Genomic DNA, 24,347 nt, shown 5'->3' with positions numbered 1-24,347 from the left:
CAAGGGCCACACTGAGGTCCAATAAGGCCCAGTGGGTTCTCTTTTGGTTTTGTTCATTGGGAGGGGTCAGACCCCTCAGCCATGACCTTTCAGGGAAGGGGTGGGGAGAAGCCAGCTGCTGTGGAGTGAGGCCCGAATGGGAGGTGAGGACATGGAGAGAGAGGCAGTCGGATCACCTGGGCTTGCAAGAGGAGAGGGGTAGGGCAAGAGCAACAGCAACATGGCTATTATTTGAAAATATGGAATAAACATGAGCATAGTTTTGGACTTGGGGGAGAGAGCAGGCAAAATATATATATATAAAGGGGAGAAAAAGGATAATCCTAGAGGAGCTGAGGAAAGGTGGGAACAAGGCAGAGAGGGAGGGATGACCAGAACATCTGCAGAAGCCCTGGGGGTGGCTCCAGTTGTGGGTAAATTTTTAGGTGGGCGTTTTAATTTGGGGCTGGTCACTCCTGAGTTCCGGGTGAGGCAGGAGGTAAAATTAGTCATGGAGGAGCAAAGGGATGTGAGGAGTGGGTGATGGCTTGGAAGTCCTACTGGGAAGTGGGAAAGAGGCTGAGCACAGAAAAGGAAAAGACTGGTCAGCAGTGTTGAATGGAGGCCCTACATGAGGCTGGACCGCATAGGTTTATAGGGGTGCTGTACTCTTCTGTACTGTTATCTGCTGTTAGGAGCTGTCAATTAGGGAAGGAGATTTTAGGACGATCAGGAGTTGGGAGATTGAGATAGAGGCCAATATACTTCAAAAACCAAACAATGCAAGTAGCATGTAATGATTTGTGCCCTGGAATGGAGGTAGAATGGAATAAAGTCGTCTTCCTTCTCTCAGACTCTTCCATCTGTGTGAAGGTTATATTAACCCAGTTTCTAAGCCACAGGTTTGGGAATTAAACTTATTCAAAAATCTCTGAGAAGGAAGATATCATTTTGAGCTCTCGTGAATTGGGATATCTCTAAACAGCTTTACCTGCAAGGCAAAAACATACTTAAGATGGAAGAACCAAAGCCATCGTTTGCATTAGTAACCTGGTACTTTCGCCTGTCTTCCCTTATAACAGTACATCTTAAATCATAGTTGTGTAAGTCTTCGTTGTTCATAAAACATTTTTCACAGATTTATTTACTGGGCTGTTTCAAAGAAGAATCTGAAGCCCAGAGAGGTTATGTGCCCTTTCTGTGGCTGCATAATTAGTAAGTGATGAAGCCTGAACCCTGAGCTCCTGCCCTCGGAACTGGGATTCTTTCCGCTGTGCTGTTCCATGGGTGCCCCACCCTCCTGTGGGATTTCACAAGTTCTGTCTGAAATGACCTTTGTCCCTGTGTGAGCCTGTGAACTTGGCCCTGCTTGCCAAAACTATAGGTCATACTATAGGTCATACCCCTTAGAAGGTTTACCTCAGTCGCTTCTGAGTGTCGGAGAGTCCATAAAAACTCCAACATAGCCATAAAAATGGCCACGATTAAGCCACAAATAAGAACCACAAAGATTCCACCAATATTCTCCATTCCCAGTCCTGTAAGAAAGTGAGAACGAACAAAAAATAGTGTAAAAGAGCTGGGAGACATAATCATTCTACCAAAAATGCTGAATGACCAGAACTTGAGTCTTGTAGACATTTTACACACATGTTCCTTGAGATATAATTATTCTTTGGAAACAAAAATGCAGCACAGCTGGAGTAGAAGAGGGGAGAGGGCTCTAGATGCAAGTGGAGGAGATTGGTGAGAAGCTTTCTGGGGTGGGAGGGTCAGTCATTTTAAGAAAAGGGCTAAGAAAAAATTTGATTTAGCATACAGAGACATGATAGCAAAATACCAGTAAATTCTAGCAGTTTCATAAAAAGTTCATCAATCTTCCTAGTATTGTGTTTGCTTGATATAAAGCAACTGTCGTAACCAAACTATGGATAGAAAAAATTACATTTACTTAATTGTGTCAACGTGTTACTAACAGACTTACTTGGAAAGTAAAACGTTTTATCCCAGGTGGTTCCCAAACCTGGCTGCCATCAGAACCACCTGGGAAGCTCATTAAAGGTATGGATCCCCTGGGGCTTCCCTGGTGGCGCAGTGGTTGAGAGTCCGCCTGCCGATGCAGGGGACGCGGGTTTGTGCCCTGGTCCGGGAAGATCCCACATGCCGCAGAGCGGCTGGGCCCGCTGAGCCTGTGCGTCCGGAGCCTGTGCTCCGCAACGGGAGAGGCCACAACAGTGAGAGGCCCGCGTACCGCAAAAAAAAAAAAAAAAAAAAAAAAAAAGGTATGGATCCCTAATCCTCACCCCAGGCATATTGAATCCCTATCTCTGGAGATGGGGCCTAGGAATCTGTATTTTAAAATGCATTTCACAAGTGACTCTTTTCCAGCCAGGCCTAAAATTTGTTTGCCAATTGGTATTTTGGGAAGCATTGTGTATGGCTAAGTTCCTTGAAGTTAGGCAGTTTCTGGTTGTAACCTCATTGCCAAGCATGATACCTGGCATATCATATATACACAATTGATATTTCTGGAATTATATGGTTGTGTCCAACACTGAGTTAGCTATGTAATTGGATGCTTTTTTTTTGGTACTAGAGAAACCCAAACATTAGGGGAGTGTCAGAAACACATGAAACCCAGATTTAAGAGAAGCCACAATCATAAATCAAAAAGCATCTTTTATCCTGATAAATGCCAAGAGGGTAGCTTATGTCCTGTGCTGTTGGAATGCCTGCATACTTGAGTGTTTGTTCAACCAGCAGTGCCTTCATGGGACACAGAGCTATGTTGGTGTCAGGGAAAGCTAGCTTCATACAACACTGAAATGAGCCATGGATCAGAAGCAGAAATCTGACACTACTTCCTACACTTTGGAAAGCTGGAAAAATGGCCCTACCTAGCCATTTTAAGATGCCTTGGGTTTTCTCTCACAAAGACTCAGATGGCTGTCTGTTGGTTTTTTGTTTTGTTTTTAAAATAACACAGCTCGGCGCAGTGCCTGCCTACACCAATAATCTGCTACAATGGCTCCGAGGGCTTACATCATGAATGTACCCAGTGGATTGTATACTCTGGTCTGCAGGTCCACACAGCCAACTCTTGGGTACCTGTGTAAGTAAACATCCTCTATTGTGAATAATCAAAAACGAGAGATGACTTAAAAACTCAGTTCTAAGGGAAGGCACACAGCGCTGGGAGTAGATTTCTACCCTCCAAGAGGAAGGTGCTTGGGCTTCATTTGATCACCTGCCCCCGTAACCTGGGACCATTTGGGCAGAAGGTTTTTAACCATAGGAACATCTGGGGACAAAAGGGACACTTAAGGGGGAATGCACCAAGGACATAGCTGGGGTGTCCAGTCACAGCTTTAGGGGGGGTGAGAACCAGGTATGGGGACGTGCATCTGAGCATCATGGACAAACTAGTTTCTCCAGCCAGCCCCTGTAGAGAAAGGGCTCCCCAGTGAAGGGGAAGTGATGACTGTGATACCAAAGATGCCCACCTGTTCAGGTAAACAGAGCTCCAAGTGACTGGTGAGGTACCACAAGACTTTCCTGTCACCTTGGGATAGCTCTGCCTGATGTAGAAAAAGACTAGGATCCCCTGGAAGGGATTCAACCTCCCCTCGTGTTTCTGCAGAGGTGTTCTCCCCTCCTCGAGTCCAATTCTGCCATCTGGACTCTAGTGTTTCCCTGTCGTCCTCAGTCACCATCCCAGCCCTCCTCAACCTTTTCCTCCGTACTGACTCTTTCCCTCAGTGCACATACACACTCACGTCTTTCCCTTCTTAAAGAAAAATACAAAATCCTTCTCCCTCCAGCTCTGTCTAGTGAATACCCTTCTCTTTCCTTCCTTCCCTAGGCAAGATTTTTGAAACTGTCTATATCAGAACTATGTTAAGACAGTCCTTAAAACGCTTACATTTGGAGACCCATCCCACATGAAAGCAAGTAGGAGAAAATGCACCCACATCTTATGATAATGCATTTTAAAAATTTTGCTTCTGATGTGACGGAGTGGCAAGCAACAGTTAATGTATAATTGGCTGTGATTTCTCAGCAGTCGTTGTTCATACAAGAGAATGTTTGCAAAAGGACAAAAATCAAACCAAAAAAAAATTGTTTCTAAATGTAATGACGTTTTTATGAATATTAAATTTAAAAATTAATGAAGTCGAAACAATGTTACATTTTGGAGATAGTTAATTACCCGTCTTGATTTAGCAGTTTTCTTTTTGCATTTTGAAGCTAATAATTTTTTTCAGATCTCAAACATAATTTTGAACACTTGAAAATCTTTTAGGCGCTAGGTGGTCTGTCTATGGTATTTAAAGGAGAAAATGATTGCGTTCTGAATTCACTTTTATTCTCCAGAATATTCACTTGTCATCCCATGAAGTTTTGTCTTGTACCACTAAAACCAAGCTCACTGAGGTTACCAATGAACATTTTGTTTCTAACCTATCGGAAAATTTCCAGTTCCAATCTTAAGTGACCTCTGGTAACACCTGACATTGTCAACCACACCCCCTTCTTGGCATTTTTTTTTTTTTTTTTTTTTTTTGTCCACGCCATGAGGCTTGTGGGATCTCAGTTCCCCCACCAGGGATTGAATCCAGGCCACGGCAGTGAAAGCGCCGAATCCTAACCACTGAACCACCAGGGAACTCCCCCTTCTTGGCTTTTTATGAAGCCATTGCTCTCTGCTCTCCACCAATCTTCTCAATCGCCTTTGCCTGCTCTGAGGCATATTCTCCCATTTCCCTGCATTTGGCCTCTTATCTCTCCTCCACGCACTGTCCTGCTGATTTTACCTCCTAAATACTTTTCAATTTCTTACCTTCTCTCTGTCTCTCTCTGCTACCACTTCCCTAGCTCAAGGCCCCACCATCTCTCGCTTGGACTTTGGCAGCATCTCCAAAATGATATCCCTGTTCGTAGCTGTGTCCTCCTCAACTTTACCATCCACCTAGTTGCCTGAGTGATCTTTCTGATCAGAGATGCTTTCTGATACAACATATGCCACTCCAATATTGCATAAAATAATAATTAGTTTAATGTTATATATCTGGATTTCCCACTAGACTGTGATTCCCTTGAGAGGAAGAGCCATGTCTTGTTCCACTCTATAACCCCTGGCCCATCATAAGAGCCCAATAAATGTTTGTTGAAACAATGAGCTGACAGAAAGAGGATAAGGGCATCCCAGGTGTAGAAGCATGAATTCTCAAAAGCTTTGGATACATACTGTGATATGTATTCATTCCTAATTAAATGTTGTTTAAAATAATCATAAAGTGGGCCAGCCCTCATTGAGTGCTCCCAGCCTGGTGGCCTAGACTGCACTCTGTGGCTGGCCAGAGTGGGACTGACCATGATGTGGACGATCCACGGCATGGACTTGACCACACGCGGTCACGGGCAGGCGTGGGGGGGATGGGATAGGGTTATACATGGACAGGTGATCTGTGCTGGGATAATCTTGATCAGATCAGGGAAAGCTTCTTTGAGGAGCTCAGGTTTGAACAGGATGCTGGTAGAAACCATGAGCCACTGAAACACCCCACAGCCTCTCTTTCCCAGCTTCTCGCGTTTCAGGGCCAGCATGTTAATCACGGGTGTTGGCTCCAGCGTGCTGACTCCTGGCTGAGTGGCCCCCTCCTCCTAGGAGCGGGGCTTGTATACCATTCGTGCCTTTAGGAACTTATTGGAAAGTGGAAGCAAGAATAGATTGCTGGCAGAGTCGGAGCTGAGAAACAGATGGAGCAGGGAGCGGGGAGAGGGGAGCGGGGAGCGGGGAGCGGGGAGCGGAGTTAGGAGGTAACTGCAGTTCTGTTAACGTTGTCGTTAGTCATTCTCCTAGAAGTCAAATGCCTTCCCCAGCTCACAGCCCTCGCTCAGAGGAGCCTGTCATGTGGACTCCCTCCAGGCTGACCCCAAGGCCCTCCACACCTGCAGGGGAGCCATCTCATCACTCCCCCTTCCCTTCTTCAGACGGAACCTCACAGAAGCCATCCAGACAGATGGCGTTGAAACTGAGATTTTCTCCTGACACTTGCGTCTCTGAGCCTCAGCTAGGCCTCAGCCGTAAGACTGTATTAACCGAAATGGAATCAAACTCTCCCCACAAACTCCTGGTTGGCTGAAGACCAACTGTGGTGTGTCACTCACAGATTGCCCACAAATACAAATGATAGTTGACAAATGCAAATGAAGAACGTTGTCTCTAGAACTAGAATGGCCACCTGGAAGGGAGAATCTCTGAGTAGAGTTGAATCTCCACCTACCCACCCACCTGCTCTGCCTTCGGTTCTGACTGGCAAATAATCGCTTCTTGGATTCAGGTGCACATAGGTCCCAGCCCTTAAAACCCATTCATATCTCCAGATGGCACTGTGGAAATTTGCAACTGTGATGCAGGAAAGCTCATTCTGAATGGGAGCCTGGGAAGCAAAGAGGCAGAGGTCACAGGAGCCACGGAGGAGGTGCAGAGGGAGGAGAGACCATTATACCACAATCCCGTCAAGGGACAGTGTATTTAGTCTTTGACATTGGTCACACGTCTTTCTTGAGGAGCTCCCGTGAGCTGAGCACTACGCTAGGTGCTGAAGCTTGGTGCAATCTTCCACATTGAACATATTTGACAAAAACATGGATTCTTTGACCATTTTGATTGCAAGCACTTCCTAATTCAGAGCTACATTCACCTACATCCATGCAAATACATTAAGTGGTCCCATCTCCATGGACTTATTTGTTGTAAACAGCAACTTCACGTGCCCATATGTGAGCTGACCCGTATGACCTTCCCAGAAAATACAAAGCAAATCGTCATGTTTGCACTGCTGAGGACTGTGAAATACTAAGTTTGCCATTTCTTCTTGCATTGACCATGACATCTGTTGACTAGACCTAGCAGATTCTGGAGACGGTGATGGCAGAAGGGTAGAGGAAGGAACGCGGAATAGAAGAGGGATGGTAGAGGCATCTGATAAGTATTGCAATTTATCAGAACGCAAGTTATGGGAGAGGTACTTTACAATTTATCAAAATATGAGCTCAAGCACCTCATTTTTAAAAAAACATTCTCTATCTCATTCATTTATCATTAAAAATACTATAAAGAAAGTCCACGGTTGGCATTTTACAGTTAAAGAAATGGAAATTCAGAGAACTTCAAGAATTTGCCCAAGCCTTCAGAGCTCAGATGTGAAATCTAGATAAATCTGACTGCCCAGCTAATGTTTATAAAAATAAAGCTGACCTTTATGAATATTTACTATGAGCCAGCTTGCCAGGCTAAACATTTTAATTCAATCCTAACAGTTGCCCTGTGAAATTGGCACGACCCTTACCTCCATGTTCCTGACCAGGAAACCAAGGTACTGGAGTCAGGTAACTTGCCCAGGGCTCCACGGCTGGCAAGGGGAAGTGCCAGATCCAAATGGAAGCCAGAGCCTGAGCCCGTATCCCTACCCGCATATCACTTCTCCCCAGAACTCGGGGCCCCCATGGTCCCTCGTGCTGCAAGGGGTGTGATTACAGACCTCACCCTGGCTCCCTGTGACTGAATTCATTCCTAGGACCACGCCACCCTCACCCCCAGTGATTGGGGAAGTGAGACCTATGTACGGGCTATTAGTTCCACTTATAAAATCCCCTTCTCTCCTTGGGAACATTACAGCAAATGTTTGAATCGATGATCCATTGACTTAATCTTGGCTCACTTTCCAGACACAGTGGGGCTGTGGTCTTTGTAACTGCTGACCTCCTTTGACGCAGACACACTGGGCCATGGTTCACCTCTGTTCCCCAATCGTGCTTCCTGGCACCCCCTCCCCCGGAGTTTCCCCATCTCTTAGCAGTCCATCTGATTTGATTAGGAAGAGGCTTCCTCCGGCAAGCATCACTTCGAGACACTATCTAAACTCCCATATTCAGGTTTCCAGTCTTGGCCCTCTCCAGAGAAACCAGAGAACCAGGATAATAGAGCTGAGCCCCCAGGGAAGAAAGAGAAAGGAAAACGTCCCCATGATTCCCCCGACCCCCCTCATCACTCGCCCCCGCTCTTGCTAAGATGTCTTACACTTTCATTCCCGCCGTGCCAGACAGCAAACTTCCTGCTCTCTAAGGATTTTGTGAGTGAGTCAATGCCACCGTCCTCTTTTCCATCCTTGAAAGGGGACCCTGATTTTCACAGCCTGGTGGTGTATTTATGTTCCTTTGAAGCCTGATTGTGAGCTTGTGTTTTTCAAGATAAAAGTATTTAATTTCCTTGGAATTCACCGACTACCTTTTTGTCTGGCAATTGTTCTGCAAAGCCTTCAGTAATCCAATCCCCTTGAATTGGGAGGCTGGCCTCTGTGAGTGGCTAGCGATATTTCTTTTTATAGGAGTTGAGTGAGAAAATAAATAAAATAAGTGTTTTTGAAAAGACAAGGCAGAAGAAAATGAAACAGCTTGGACTGAAGCCTGCTTCTTTTTGTAATTCTCCAGTCTTCCACATGATCTGCCATTGCGTTTTTCAGCCCTGTATGCAGGTAGCTGGTCACTGAGCTATAGGCAGGGAAAGAAACGGGGAGATGAAGCTAAGGGGTAATGTTGTGGTTCTCACCAGAGCCAAGTAAGACCTGGCAAAAAGACTCAGACGGTGGCATCATCCCAATGTTAGGATTCTTCTCTGGAATTTGGCAGTGATACCGGAGCTGTAATACTGGGTTAGAAGCGGAATAGCAGCAGATCCTTTTCTTTGAAATTTCTCACATTTTAATAGGATAATAAAGTAGAAAAGGATTATGTGAGGCACTGCACATTGTCTGGTACATTGCAATTGATGTCACTCTCAGTTTCAGAGATCTCTGAGAACAGGACCGCCCTCATAGTTCCCTTCACCTCCATCCCTCTCTGTCTGCTCCATCTCCTCCTCCTTTCTTTAGGCACACGTGGAAGCCAACTGATCCCAACCATGAAAAGAAAGATCCCCTGGAAGCTGCTTTGGAAAGCAAATGAAAAGGACTGCCCTTTGTTCAATTTGAGACACAAGAAAAAACATGGTCCTGCGGCTCCATTCCTGGCCACCATGAAAGACTTAAAGGAAGAGATCTTTCAGGCCATACTGGTCCCTGTCCTTCTGCCACAGGAGGGGGAGGGGGGTGTCTCTCGAGCAGTGAGTTTTATTCCGGAAGTTTGATGGCTAATTTGTCACAGGGAGACCAAGCAGTGGTTCTGCTCCTTCCAGGCTAGTGCTTCTGGCCTGGCTTGGGGGAGGTCACGTGGACTTTCATTCAGCCAGGAAGCCTTTTAGTCTCTGAGTAATGTCTGTTTGGGTTTCAGCCATGGCAGAAATGGGGCCACTGCATTAAGCTGGCACTAGCTGCTGTGGCTATGCTGGGAGCCGAAGCCCTGGTTCTTACAGTGATTTGCACAGTACCTCCCAGACAGCCCCCTCTTGGACATCACCACTTGTTAATACAGCTCCCCCTCTCGTTCCCAAGGACGACCGCATGGAGGCAAGTTAACATCGGCTGGTTGGTAGAACCCTAGCATTTTCCGAAGCACGTGGGACCTGGACAGGATGACTTCCACTGTTATCTTCCCTCTTCATCTGCTCAGTTCTCTTCTCCGTGCCAGGGAACATTCGGTCCCCCAGTGGAGAGTGGAAAGAAGCCTCCTGCTCAGTCCTTTCCATCCTCGCTGGGAGCCTGCTTTCCCTGTGTCTCCTCTCCATCCATCCTGAGCTCTGCTGTCAGACCAGACTTCCTAAAATTCTGTGGAATGGGGAAGAATATCCCAAGCCAACCACTCTGTAAAAACAACAACTTAGGGCTTCCCTGGTGGCGCAGTGGTTGAGAGTCCGCCTGCCGATGCAGGGGACACGGGTTCATGCCCCGGTCCAGGAAGATCCCACATGCCGTGGAGCGGCTGGGCCCGTGACCCATGGCCACTGAGCCTGCGCGTCTGGAGCCTGTGCTCCGCAACGGGAGAGGCCACAACAGTGAGAGGCCCGCGTACCGCAAAAAAACAAAAACAAAACAAAAACAAAAAAACTTAATTTTCCTATAAAGGTACCTAACATCTACCTCAAACTCCCGTTTCCACCTGATTGCCAAAAATGTAGCGATTTCTTTATGTTTAAATTTCAGATTTACATTCAGTTAAATACGGTGTTTTCTCTGTTCCCCCTTCACTCCTGGATGTATTTCAGGTCTGGGGTTGGGGAGAAGATTATGTGTCATGGGGGTGGGGCTAGATGTCCCATCCTAATGCCAGATTCCTCTTAGATTTCCAATATCCTCGTCTGGGGCCCCAGAAAATGCAGATCTGTCCCTGGGACCTCTCTGCCCTGGGTGCCCATGTGCTATCTCTCACACACCCACTCCACCGTGGCATGACACATATTTCTGGGGCATGACAAAATCCAGAAGTAAGCAAAAATCTCTTTACCTCTTGGTATCCGCAACGAATGTAGGAGTTCTCTCTGGCACTCTCCCCCTCCCAGCAGGGCACAAGGCTCCTTCTCAGGGATCTGCCACATTCTAACATATCCTTTCCTGGTTTGCATCTTTTCATCTGGTTTGCAGACTGGGTGGCCTGGCTCTTTGAACTTCTAGTGTTAGCTTTATGCAAAGCTTCCTTCAGGTACTGGCCTTCTGTATTCCAAAATAGTGATACTTTTTTAGCAAAGCAAAAACCATGACTTCTAAGAACATTGTATCTGCTGAGTTGGAACTTCTTTTAGAACTTAAAGCCAATAACTGGACTCCGTTCTTCCCGAGGCAATGACTGTGCCCTGGGACCATGAATGCCACTGACAGCTCAGAATTCCACCCACAGCACCTGCTTTCCTGAGGCCACATCTCACTCCAGAACCTTTGAGGTCTTCCACCAATGTCTCCAGCCCGGTCCACTGTGCTGTTCGTGTGCCAAGGCATATGCAAAGCTCTGGGGTGTTTACAGGGCATCTTCCTGGGACACTGATTTTACTTAGAGTCTAGGAGTGAAAAGCATTTTTCTATTACATAAACATGCCCCTATTACATTGTCAGACGCAAAATTCACATGTGTTTTTAGGACAAAACAGAAGAGGAAATTCCAAACATGCTGGGCTGCTTTAGACTCTGTCCCCAGATCCCCAAACATGCATACTCAGTGTCCTCTGCTATTAATTCTTTCCCTGGGAAAGTTTGGGACATACTGGTTTGCTGTCCACATGCCTTGACCTGGTTTTCAATGCCCTCTTCACTCCAACCTCATCCTACTTAATCCAAACCAATGTCTGAGTGTGACAACTCTGCTCCACAACCTCCTAAAGCTGTGACTCCTAACGAAGGCATCATGGTCCAGGCCCAATGTCTCTGTAAACCTTCCCTGACTGTTGTGCAGAATTAATCACTTTCTTCTCTGGGCTTCAGAACACTTTCTGTCCAGCTCTATGAAAGCATTCCTACAGTGCAACCATTATAGTGATAATCTGTGCCTCTCTTTAACTCTAAACCTCTTGAGGGCAGGGCCATGTCTCATTGTTTTTCATACTCTCAGAGCCCAGCACAGTGCCTGATACACAGTGGTCTACACTGTTCATTGGATGCAGGGAGGGCTCTGTGAACACTTTCCATCTAACACTGGGGTGTCAGGGCTCCTGTTTGGGGGAAAAAAGACTTAAGAGGTAGGACCAGTCTGGACGTCCTTGAGATGATTGCCCATTCATTCATTACTTGTTCATCCTTTCATCAAATACGGATGAAATGTCGGATGATATGCTGGTCACTGGGATAGAAAAATAAATAAGACACAGACCCTGCACTTGAGATTTTCATAGTCCATGGGGGACAACTATCAACAGACAAACTAACGCCTTAAGTGTTCATCTTAGAAAAGCTATGTAGCCTTGAGGAACATGGAGTGGATGGGCGTACTTGTGGCTGTGGATACTATTCAGACCTCAATTTCTTCTTTAGGCCTAGATTTTAGAATAAAATCAGTTCTCATTTCCTTTGCGCCAGTGCTTTGCTGAGTGTTTAACATGGTTTATCTCATTCAGTCTTCACAATAGCCCGGGGAGGTGGCATTATTATTTCTAGTTCTATTCTCCAGAGGAGGAAACAGAGGCTTAAAGATGCTTCACAGTGTATATAACAAGGCCATTTATGGAGTGGAGTCCATTTGACCCAGTGCCTGTGACCTTGAACCCTGTCTACACTGCCTCAGGGGAGAGAAGCAACCTAGCGGCTGTCAGCAGAACAAATAGGTGTGCAGGAGGGAAATATTTGAGCCCCATTCTTAGAGTGGGGTGCGGGGGAGCCCATTGGACTTCGGGTGAAATCTCTAATGGGAGAGAGAGACAATCTAAATTGAGGTCCCTGAGTGAAAACTGTAAAGTCCCAGCTGCTGTGTCGTCATTCCTGTCCTTGTCAATCTGCTGCCCTCCAACTGTTTCTCTATACATTAGCAGTGAAAATAGACACAAAGAAATAAGGGCACAAAGGGGAAGGGCCTGTGGCTGGGCTTAGGAGTCAAGGATGAAAGGGGAAACTGGAGAGTTGGGATCAACTCAGTAGTGAGTCTCGAGGGGAAACAGGCTCAAAGAGATCAAATAGGGTCAGGTTTACAAAAGAAAGGAAAGCCAGGAAACCCACAACTAGTGGTAAGGAAAAGAGGCCGGAGGCCTGGAGCAGCCAGAGCTGGCAGCCGGGGGCCAGTGGGGAGCCTGTGGGTTCCCTGGACCCCTCTGAGCCCTTGCTCTTGCCCAGCCCCCATTTTGCTCCAGCCTCCTGCATCTACAGCGTCCTGCATCCCTGCATATGTTCAGTCAGCTGTTCAGAGGCAGGAAAAACTGGAAGGAGAGCTGTGAGCGTGAGGGCTACTCGGGAAAGCATCATAGCACAGTTTCATTTGCCACCTTAGAATGGCCCAAGAGGACAGTAATTGGTGGCTTTTGACAGCTACCAGTCAGTGGCTTTAATCACACATCCCACAGACTTTTACTGAGTCCCTGCTATGTGCCAGGCTCTGTAGGGGAGGCCAGGGACACAGAAGCAGGTGAGATGGGTCCACATCTAAGGTGCCATCACCTGGGCAGAGGAAACCAAGAGTTGTAACATAGTGTGTTGAGGGCTCCATCCAAAATCACGGAAGGCACCCGACCCACTGTGGGGAGGGGCAGCCGGAGGGCGACCAGGGGCTTCTAGGGCAACAGAAACCTGAACATTTCTCCTGTTTCACTCTGGGTCCCAGGTCCACCTCTCCATTTCTATTGGGTTGGCCAAAATGTTCGTTCAGGTTTTTCCGTAAGATGTTATGGAACAACCCAAACGAACTTTTCTGCCAACCCTACATTTTAAATTACTCCAGATCAAAAGCCAGTACTGTTTCCCTCCATCTTCTTGGTAAGATGGCGCTCCTTCCCGCCACTCTGAAGTTCATTGATCTCACAGAAAAACACGGACATATATTAACTTACCAATAATCTCACTTTACTTTGACTACTCTGAGCCCAGTCAGATTTAGACTGCTTTCTATCCATGAGTCTTTTTCTGGGGAGGGGGCGGTGGAGGCACATCCTGCTACCCACACCTTCCGGGTACCAACCGTCTAGGCAGCCCAGATCTCCCCGCGGGAATCTTTGTTCTCACACCCACACCACCTGCGGTCCCCACTCACAGCCCTGCCCGCCGCGCCGATTTCTGCCTCCGCATCCTCCCTCAAGTGCTTCTTGCCTGCAATGTCCCGCTCCCCGCTTCCTTTCCTATACTGGTCCTGGGCATCTTCAACATCCAGTGCATTCTTTCAAATCCACGGAAGTTTCCTGATACTTTTCTCTGTACCTCCCCCATTTCTTTTTTTCTCTGAACAAACAGAGTCAGTCTCCTCCACCTTTGACCTTTGGGGAGTAGAGAGCCAAGAATGGTGTGCCCTCCCACCGTTCCTGCAAAGGAACGGGCAGCATTTCCTCCAAATGACAAAGGGCTTGTCCCTGTAGGTCCACATTCCTGAGCCCTCTCCTCAGAGGGTCAAGGGGCACACGGAGACCCTTAGAAACACAAAGTCATTCCCTTAGTGTCTCATCCTGGATAATCACTCACGCTGAGCAGAGAGGGAAGCACATAGCAGCATTCATTTTACTCCCCAGCTACCTCCCCAGGGGCGAGTGTGTATAGGTAAATTTGTTGCATATTTTAGCAAGGTTGCAGTAGATTACTGGGGTGACCATATGATTTATTGCCCAAGCCAGGACACTTTGAAAATGAAAGGGCGTTCTAAAAATAACTAACAGGCATTCATGGATCTACAACACATGTAACCCGAGACTATCCTGGGCAAGCCAGGATATAAGTTCCCCCTACAGAAAATGCTTGGTGTTCAGGGACCCTCGACACTCTTCAACTACACGTCAGTCTGTGACTGCTTTCTATCCAGCCATATTTATCATTCATTCAATAAAATATCCATGTGCCAGGCCCTGTGGACAGCCCTGTAAGGAAGACAAACCCTGCCCTCATGGAACTTACATTCTAGTCGAAGAGGCAGAAAGTAAACAATGAATAGACACTATACTATCAGGTAGTGATACGCTCTGAAAAGCAGAGCCCAAGGGAAGGGGAGAGATGTGTGGCGTGGGGAGGGAAGGCCTCTCTGAGGGACCTTCTGAGGGAACAGTGTGCAGACCCCGAGGTGGGAGGAGGCTGGGAGGCTTGGGGAACAGGAAGAAAAGGGGGAAACAGATCAGGAAGGGTCGGGAGGCCACAGAAAGCTCGGATTTTATTCTGAGTGAGATGGGAAGCCATTGGAAGGTTTGTGCAGGCCAAGGCTGCAAACTTACGTGCATCTTAAAAAGAATCACCCTGGAGGGAAGGGATGTGGGAACAGATGTATATGTATGACTGATTCACTTTGTTATAAAGCAGAAACTAAAAAAAAAAAAAAAAAAAAAAAGAATCACCCTGGCTTCTGGTGGAGAGAACAGTGCAGAGGTGCAAGCATGGGAAAAGGAGGCCAGGCTGCTGTAATCGTATGACTGTGGGGTGCTGGTGGCCTGGTCCATGGCGGAAGAGGTGGTGCTGGCGCAGAAGTGGCTGGACTCAGGAAGCATGGCAGGGGTGGCATCTCTAGGACTCGGGAGCGGGCGGGAGTGGATACCGTACAGTAAGCCCAAGACCCTGGGACAGGGATGAGCCCAGCCAGTCCCAGCCCAGCCTTCGGCTCCTTCGAAGGCTTGTTCTCAACCTGGCATTACTTGGAATTTGGATGCCACAGATGAGCAGCTCTGGTCCTCCAGGCAGGAGGGGAGGCCCTGGCCACCCTTACCTTTGGCTCTGTGATCTTCCTCCTTGGGGCACTTGCCCCCTTCCCACCACTTGCGCTTCAGAATTTCCAGACGGTTGTTCTCCTGCAACTGGAGAATGGCCAGATCAAACTCGTCCCGGAAGACGGAGCCTGTGGGTCACAGGAGAGCCCAGAACACAGGACATGAGCGCCCCCATCTGCATCTCTCTGCTCCCTCCCCGGAAAACCTCCCTGCCACCCTGCCCACGTAACATAGGAGGGGAGGGACAGGGGTCCCTGCAGGAGCACGGCTCTCTACTTGCTCAGGCTTGGGACTCTCCGCGCCATGCAGGGCACCAGGCGTTTCTACTTTCCTTCTCTCCACGCTGACTGGCACGCCCGGCCCACGGCCAAGACCCCAGCCTGGGTCAAGTGACAGCCTTCCTGGCAGCTGTGTCACCCACCTCCCCACCCAGGCACCAACACTTTCTACCTGGGTGAACCCACCTCCCCACCAGTACGCGGGAAGCTGATTGCAAAGCTCCCCGTCCGCCTGCCCCTGGGAGACCAAGGAGGGAAATCTTCTGTGACACAAACCTCCCAATCAGTTGCCTATTTTCTACTTTATTGAACTTAGTTTCTCTGCCATTTGTAACTCTCACTACATTACACCCGACAATTGTTTACCCGGAGCGGCCACCAATGAGAAAAGGGCCACCCAGAGCGAGGTGGAAGCTTCCTCTCCTTCATCTGTGTGGAGAATCAGTCTGGGGCACCCCCTTTCCTGCACAGCTGCCTGCTGGGTGCCCCAGAACCCCTGGCCCCGTCCACGACTCTGTTTACATCTCTCTTCCCTCCCTCCTCAGACAGAAGGCTCTGTTGAGTGCAATTCATTTTTAATTTTTCGTATGGAGTATGGTCAAGGAGCTTTGGTTCTGGAATGTAGGTTTAATCACAAAAACAGGCTTAAATGAAACCGTGGAAAGCTCGATGCCCCAGCACAGGCTGAGGCCTGAAATTATTAAGAAAAATCATTAAGAAAAAGCTGCCAGGAGGCTGGAAATGAACTAAGCTGCCCAGTTTTCTTGTCCAAGCTCTGTAAAGGCCTGATGTGGACAGACGCCCCAGGGAAAAGGGCTTTGATGCAGGATACAGGCAAAAGCTGGAACAAATAGATTCCTGCTCTCAAACTTTCATGCACGAAGGAATCCCCTGGGGATCTTTTGACCTGCAGACTCTAATTCAATGGGTCTGGGGGTGGGGGCTGAGATTTTGCATTTCTCACAAGTTCCAAGGCGGTGCCCTGCCGCTGGGCCATGGGCTGCACTTGGACAGGTAAGGAACTAGATCAGCTCCCAGATCTCTTAGCCCTCTAACAGCCCATGACTCCATAGACAGAACCTTCCCTGCTACAGATACAACTACCCTTGGGCATTCAAACCCCAAGCCTGCAGCACTGAAAGTGATCTGGGTGAATGTCAACAGCACCTCATATATTATATAGCAGGTACTTAACACACATTTGAAGTGAATGGCTACTGGAACTAACAGATGGTGTTAGGTGGTGAGACTAATGAATATTCCAGGTTTAGAGACAAGTATCCAGCCAACAAGGCATTTCAAGCAGTTTTCAAGGCATCTTCAACCTAATCTCAATAGCACACCAAGGGCCCCACGAAAGGATTATTCTGCTTACTCCATGTTTGCCTACTTAGCTCCTAAACTACCCGAGTAATTTTCCATCTCATTCCTTGCTCTGTTTCTCTTCATCTTCCTGGGTCTAACCACACTGCTTATTCCATAGTTACACCCTTACTTTCCACTTAAGAAGGTCACACATGCTTGTCTTTCCTGAACCTAAATCTGTCCCATCAATGGACTATGCAATGCTCTTCCCAGCCTGATCTAAGAACCTGGGCTAACCCATAGCTCACCTTCCCCATCTATCCTGTCCTGTCGAGCTGGTGGACCCGTTTGGCAACACGGTCTGAGAGGTGAAATGCTGGATTTGGAGATAGGCCCCCTAGGCTCAAGCTCAGCTTTTCTCTCCACTTATTCTGTGACCTTGGACAAGTAACTTATCAGCTCTGAATCTCAGTTCTCTCCTCTAGAATGGGAAGAACCACATCTCCCCTGCAGATGGGATAAGACTAAGATAACACATATGGAAACAGCATCACCTCAGACACAGAACCAATGCATTTCCCTCCCCTTTTCCTTGGTTACTGATGAGAATTTCTAGAGCCAGTCTGCTTTATGTCAACTCTATAGGTTTGTGCCATGAAAACTTTTGAAGCACTTGACAGTTCAGTTAAATTTATTAAATTGCTAGAGTGTTACCAAGGTGCACCTTAGGTTCATTTTGTGGTTCCCTCCACCATCTTGAAACACAATGTCAACCAGTAAATTTCTCAAAGGGGTCCATAATCTGTATTATTAATGAAATCAATGAAATATGATGCTAAGTGGAGGGTATGCAGGTGCCCTGAGTGAGGCTTCCAGTTTACAGAACTACTAGGGTCAGAAATTACAGAGTTTAAGCGTGAACCATATTATTGCCTATATTCATTGGCTTGGTTTCTGATCAGTCTTGAAGAAGTCATCTGCTTTTATCAAATAACAGAGGGAACATTGGAAAATGTGGGGAGGGCACTAATGTTCCCCCTAACAGGCTAAGTGTGATGAAACACTGTGGTGAGACCAGATTATTCAGTTTAACCTTTGTAACAACCTTCTGAGGTACATATTAGAAACCTGATTTTACAAATGCGATAATTGAGACTCTGAGAGGTTAAATAACCTATCCAAGGTCCCACAGCCAGAAAGCAGGGTGCATTCCCAGATCTGCCTGACTCCATCCCATGCCCTTCACATGACACAGGTATAATTTATAGAGCTCCGAGTTAGGTACCGATCAAGAGAAGGAGTGTGACACTACTATATATACAATAGGTAACCAACAAGGACCTACTGTATAGCACAGGGGACTATACTCAATATTTTGTAATAACCTGTAAGGGAAAAGAATCTGAAAAAGAATAGATATATATCTGAAACACTTTCCTGAAACTAACTTACACCTGAAATAACACAACATTGTAAATCAACTACACTTCAAAAAACAAAAAGAGAGAGAAGTGGTGTGTAACATACCAACAAAGATGCACATCTGTATATCAATTTCCCCATATGAGATGATTTCCTCCAGTCCTGCTTCTTCCCCAGCTGCTTGGTTTCAGGACAACCTTGTATGAGGACAGACTTGGACAAGGATAGCCCTATACAGTGTGGCTCTCCATGGTGTGTGTGGGAAGGGTACATGTCTGAAACACTGGGGGACATTTCCAGACCTCCTCCACAGTCACAAAGTCACAAACGTGCTCCCCCTCACCTTCTGATAGAGGAACCCTCAGCAGGGGAAGGCCTAAAGCAGGGATATTCTTTGCAAGGCACAGCTGGGATACCTTTCTGGAAGCCAAGCATCTCTACCTTCCTACAACAAACCGACGGCGCAGTCAGCAAGGTGAATACGAGAGTTCTCCTGCCCACTCTCAGCTACCTGCTCTGACCCAGAGCAGATGGACCAGTGAGATGCACAGATGACGTGAAAGCCATCTCCTCCGATCACATCAGTCCCCTTTCGGAGTAAACCTGTCACCAGGGACACTAATAGCAAAATTAATTCACTAGATGGTAGAGTCCTACCATCTCTTCCATCTCCCTTCCACTGCTAGTAGAGATGTCAGACATCAGAGAAATGGCCAAAGGGCAGGACTCGATGCTTTCACTGCCAGGGCCTGGGTTCAATCCCCAGTTGGGGAACTCAGATCTCACAAGCTAGCTGTGTGCTGTGGCAAAAAAAAAAAAAAAAAAAAGAATACGCCAAGGGCATCCATGTGCCCTTTAATAATTAATCTATTAATAAGTAATCAAGTAGCCCTTCCATCATTAAGGACTGGGTACTAATCCCTGATGACTTGGAAGGATGTGGAGTTGCTTTTTTAAAAAGCCTTAAGAATGCCCATCTCAAGCCACTGTGAACCTGGTTCTCGAAACAGGGGCTGTTGACTTCAAGGCTGCATTCGACAGTTTGAGCTACCCTGAGCCTGCCTGGGTGGAGCTACCCGAAGAGGCTGTTCCTCTCCTGCATACCGACTGGCATGCCAATCCCATAGCCCTTGGTGTCCAGCAGGCCCCCAATCTGAGTGAGGTTGCAGTTTCGCTGCCGATAGTACTCATTCATGGTGGATTCCAGAAGGAAGGCGTAGTTGGAATTCAACACCCTGGCGATCCCCTCCTCCGTGCTCTTCACAAACACACTCGGCTGCTTGGAGTACATGTAATTCCACATGCGCTGGTAGGTCTGGTAGCGGGAATTCTGGGAAGAGAACGCAAGGAAGCAGGTTGAGGAAAGAGAAAGGAGATGGTGGCCTGGAAAGGGAGGGCATCCACGTGGTCCCTAAAATTCTGGCCCTTCTGCTACTCGGTCCCCTCCTTATATTCAAGAACCTGTTCCCTTTCATCTCACAACTGCCACTGCTTAATGGTAGGAGGAGAGGGTTGTGCCTTTGATATCTTTTACAAAGACAAAGAAGGAACAGGGTCTGAAGGTGTGTAAACTCTGCCTACTGCTTCAATCCTTGGTTCTGCTTCATCCACCCATCTTCCATTGCCAACCTCCATGTTCTGACCAAAGTGAGAATGGAAATTCTGGCTGTCCTCTGCTGTCCTTTAGCGCAGAGGCAGCAAACTCAGGTTCATTCTGGACTTTTAAGAGACATCATCCGAAGGAGCAGTGCCAGCTCTTCTCTATCAACCCTAAACGAATCCGTCAATCACAAATCCAGTGTTGGCTTCTAGTTTACAAATAATAACAAGACCGAGAGAGTTCTGGAGGTCTAGCCAAACCCTGTGTTTGCATGATGCCTTCACTGGTCCCTGTGCCAGTACCCCTGAGACTTGTATGGGAAACAGAAAACTGAAGGCCTTGGACTTGTTTAGTGTGATAATGAACTTCTTGGGTCACAGGTTGGTTAGACACTCACTGACTCCAGGGGAATCTGCTTCCCTAGAGAGCCTGAAGCAAATGCAAACTACTCCTATGTCTGGCCCGGCTCTGCCAGCCTTGGTAACCTGCCAGCGGACACACTACTGTGGCAGGGTCGGCTCCTGAGCCTTGCAAGGGAACCTCGGAGAAGCCAAAAGGGTCCTGATCTGAGATCTATCTAGTCTGGGATCAATGAAACCAGCTCGGCTTAATCTAAAGTTCCTTACACGTTAGTCATTTGTGTATTACTCCAATCTTGCTTGGTCTAAGCACTACTTATAAAATGTAGCCTACTTAAAAAATTTAAATGTGTACGTTAGCCTCATCTTATGCAGAAATATAAAGAAAAGTACAGGTTAGAGTCACTGCATATTTTTTTCTAATACTCATTACAATAAATATGAAACCACTGCAATTAAAAAATAGTTCTACCGCAAAATCATCTCAAGTAGCGCTAATCATTCATGTATAACACTTTGGGACAAGGCTGGTATTAACCCAAGTGCTTTGGGGACCTGGTTCCATGGGTATTTTGGGGAGCAGGGGAAAAATGAGCCCCATGAGAACACCTAGCTCCAAACTAGGTGTTCAAAAGGGATGATGGGGGCTTCCCTGGTGGCGCAGTGGTTGAGAGTCCGCCTGCCGATGCAGGGGACGCGGGTTCGTGCCCCGGTCTGGGAAGATCCCACATGCCGCGGAGCAGCTGAGCCCGTGAGCCATGGCCGCTGAGCCTACGCATCCGGAGCCTGTGCTCCGCAACGGGAGAGGCCACAACAGTGAGAGGCCCGCGTACCGAAAAAAAAAAAAAAGGGATGATGGGATGAGGCAAGATGTTTTTATCTCCAGTGGACAAACATCTCAACTTTATTCTGCCCAATTCCTGATGTTGGTGAGCAACCATATGGGTTTACTTGGAAGAAGGTCATGCTGGAGCCTCCGTGAATCGTGCCATACTCAATGGCGGTCTGGTCAGCCAGGTCATCCACCGACTCAATGGGCACATCCATGCGCTGCACGGTCAGGAAGGCTGCCAGGTTGGCCGTGTAGGATGAGATGATGATCAGCGTGAATGCCCACCTATGTAGGAAAAGACCAAGACGTACGTCATCATTGCCGGGGCACCCCAGGAGTCTTAAACCCCATCCCCAGTCCTGCTGCGACACGGGAGAGACCCCTCTTCTGAGGGGCTTAGTTGGGGAAGAGAAAGGAGGCAGGGCATTTGATGTCAACAGAAATGAACGGCTTGGGAGGGTGGCCTAGAAGAAGACAGTGGCTTTCTTTCTCTTATTTCCTAAAGGAGGTGATTATTGGGTTTCTACTCAAAAGAAGTGTGTCCATGAACATGAGACAGCTTGAGAGACGGTGAGCAATGAGCTAGTGAATGAGCTAAGGGTGCCAGCCCTGGAGGCTCTGGTCGGAGCTAGAGCTGGGATGCCTCCCGCAGCCCCGTCATGATGCAGCCGACATTCAGAGCAGCATCGCCATGTACTGAGCACCTACTGTGAGCCACACCCACCATCCCCTGTACTCCCTACAACTCAGGGAGGTGAAAATCTTATCCTGATTTTACAGAAGAGAAAACCGAGGCTCAGAGAAGCAAAGTCACGTGGCCAAGTAACTGAGAAATTTGTATTCTATAACCAGTTCTACAAATTGTAACAGCAGAAACACTTCAAGATGAACTGGTGAAAAGCACCTTCGGACTGCTGAGAAGTTGGAATTAGAAAATGCTTTTACAATGGTCATGCTATTTCAGAATGGAAGGTTGTTTTATTGGGCAGATCGGACTTATTTAAAATTAGAATAGTTTCGCAACTCAGGCAGCATACATGCTCAAGTCATTAAAACCAGTTTGCTCACTTAAGTAGGTTAAACAAGACTTCTACCATCTGGTCAGCAGTATGGATCTGCTTCCTAATCCATTTGTTTATAGGGGTTCAAAGATATATGTAAGCACAACTGAGGTTGGATAATCGCCAAATTCTGCATCAGTGGAGTCTGAATTAATGAGGCTTCACTCATTATGAAGACATTGCCAACCAAGGCACAGTGTTTGCCAGGGGCTGCAGCAGCCGGCAGCTTCCAGGTGGATTTCCAAGAGCAGGAAGTCCCATTGTCCCCTTTGCTACGTGTCCAAGAATTCCTTCAGGCTGCCTCCCAGGCGTGAAGGAACAGGAGCATCCATCAACTTGATGGGCGCATCCACACGCGCCAGATCACCAGTAAGGGATCTGGTTTTAGTTCTGGCTTTGTCCAATTCCACCTATGAGACCTTGGGGAAAAGCCACACACTTCCTCTGAGCTCGTTTGCTTGCCTAATAAATGGGGGATAATAATGTCTGGTCCACCTGTCTTTGGAGTGTTGTGAGATCAGGTGAGACAATATGTCATTAGTGACTAATAATCTGTAAAGGATGAGATGAGTGTGAGATACAGAGACATGTAGAGATGCAATGAAAATCATTTGTCCACCTTCCCTACTTGTGACCTGTAAGGGCCAGGAGTCCCTCCATCTGCAAAACCTGCTCTCCTTGCTCCTGCCTGGCCTCTTACACGCTCTTGGAAGTTGTTTCTCACGAGTTTCCCCCAGAGGAGGCTGGGGTGGTGGTGGTGAGTGGTCCCCAGGTGCAGGCGTGCAGTCGGAAGCGGCTCTGCCACACTGTCGTGGGCTAGTGAGCCCTGGGTGTGGACATGACCTCAGAGCTGGCTGGGGAGCTTCCCCCAGCCCCATGGCTACACTCTGGCATCTGTTCCGCCCTGGGCAGCCATGTGGCTGTTTCTGCCACTGGTCACAAAGGACGGGTCAGAGAGAGTAAGTAGCTCATTGCAAGCCCATCACCTTTGCTGACAAAGCAAATCATGCCCACTCTCCCTCCAGAGGGGCCAGTGGAGACTTGCTCCTGGGTGAAAGGGGCATTATCATTGTGAAGCTGGCATTCTTGTTAGCAACGTGGCATTTTCCGTTGCTTGCTCTGGGTGAGGGTGCCATGGTAGGCCACGATGGCCCTGTTTTCTGGCCTCCCACTCCCCAGGGAGCCAACCTAACTGAGGCCCTGATTTTATAACCAAGATTTCCAAGAGGCAGAGGGGCGCACCAACACCTCTGGGTCGGGCTGGGAAGGGCCGAGCCTCCCTTCCACAGATGCTCTGGAGCAGGGTAACCGAGCCACCTGGGGCCAGCTATTTAATGCACTGCTGAGCCAGTGGGCTGAGCCGACAGCCTGCAGGACAGGTGGTTCCCCTCAGCACCAGGGCAGACTTTCACTGGAGGAAGGAATTCCTGGGGGTGGAAGCTGACAGGTGAAGGAAGCAGGCAATGGAGCCCTACGTGCAGCACATGGGAACAAGCACCTCTGGAAGGAAAAGCCCAAGTAGAAAGGGATCAGAATCTGCAGCTGACTTCTCATCTATGGGTTTCTGCCCAGATTTCCTGGATTTTGAGGGAGCTCTGTGGCTGTGCCTGACAAGACCCTCCTTTCTGCCAGGGAACGTGAGACCCAGCTCTCCACAGGGATCCGCTCAGTGACTCCTGGGCACAACCTGATAAGGGCTGAGCACCTTGCCGCAAGGGTGTAAATCCTACTGTATCAGTCCCAGCTGTGTTTCCACCTGCCGATCAGCCCCAGTCCAGTGGCTCCTAGGTAACTGTCCAGATCCCGCACTGTCCCCAGCACCCATGTCCCTTTCCTTTTCCTCTGGCTTACACGGGCTGAGAAGGAGAGGAGCGAGTGAAGGTTGTAAGTCCTATAAGCTGTGACACCAAACCTGACAGTGGGTTTTTAAGTGAGGATGGGAAACTTGCCTTTCAACGCTACATCGGTATTTCACTTCCCCCCATAATGGCCTAATAGCAATGATTAGTCCAGTCGTTTATGTAGCACTTCCAAATTTTCAGAGAACTTTCCCACACATCGAATCATTCCACCATGTTCCTTTTTGCCCTGCCAAGAGGAGAAGGGAGCTCCAGGAAGAGGCTGGCTGACTGCCCGTGTGGACCGTGACGGCAACTTGCTCCCTGAGGTCCTGTCCAGCTCCGAGTTACTAACAGCTTGCGTTTTCC

General features: G+C 47.9%; 1 protein-coding gene across 1 annotated transcript in view; it reads right to left on the bottom strand.

The window, feature by feature from the left end:
- The window catches only part of GRIK4 (glutamate ionotropic receptor kainate type subunit 4), a 311,029-nt gene that overhangs the window by 2,275 nt on the left and 284,407 nt on the right, over window positions 1-24,347 (bottom strand). Inside the window, exons 15-18 of the mRNA XM_060103224.1 lie at window positions 21,199-21,364; window positions 19,393-19,618; window positions 15,283-15,411; window positions 1,399-1,517 (exon numbers count right to left, since the gene is read on the bottom strand). Of these exons, the coding sequence (XP_059959207.1) occupies window positions 1,399-1,517; window positions 15,283-15,411; window positions 19,393-19,618; window positions 21,199-21,364 (640 nt within the window). The remainder of the gene's footprint in view (window positions 1-1,398; window positions 1,518-15,282; window positions 15,412-19,392; window positions 19,619-21,198; window positions 21,365-24,347) is intronic.

The sequence above is a fragment of the Mesoplodon densirostris genome, chromosome 7, assembly GCF_025265405.1.
Source record: "Mesoplodon densirostris isolate mMesDen1 chromosome 7, mMesDen1 primary haplotype, whole genome shotgun sequence".
In the NCBI taxonomy this organism is placed as follows: Eukaryota; Metazoa; Chordata; class Mammalia; order Artiodactyla; family Ziphiidae; genus Mesoplodon; species Mesoplodon densirostris.
This window is presented reverse-complemented; position numbering and strand designations above follow the sequence as displayed.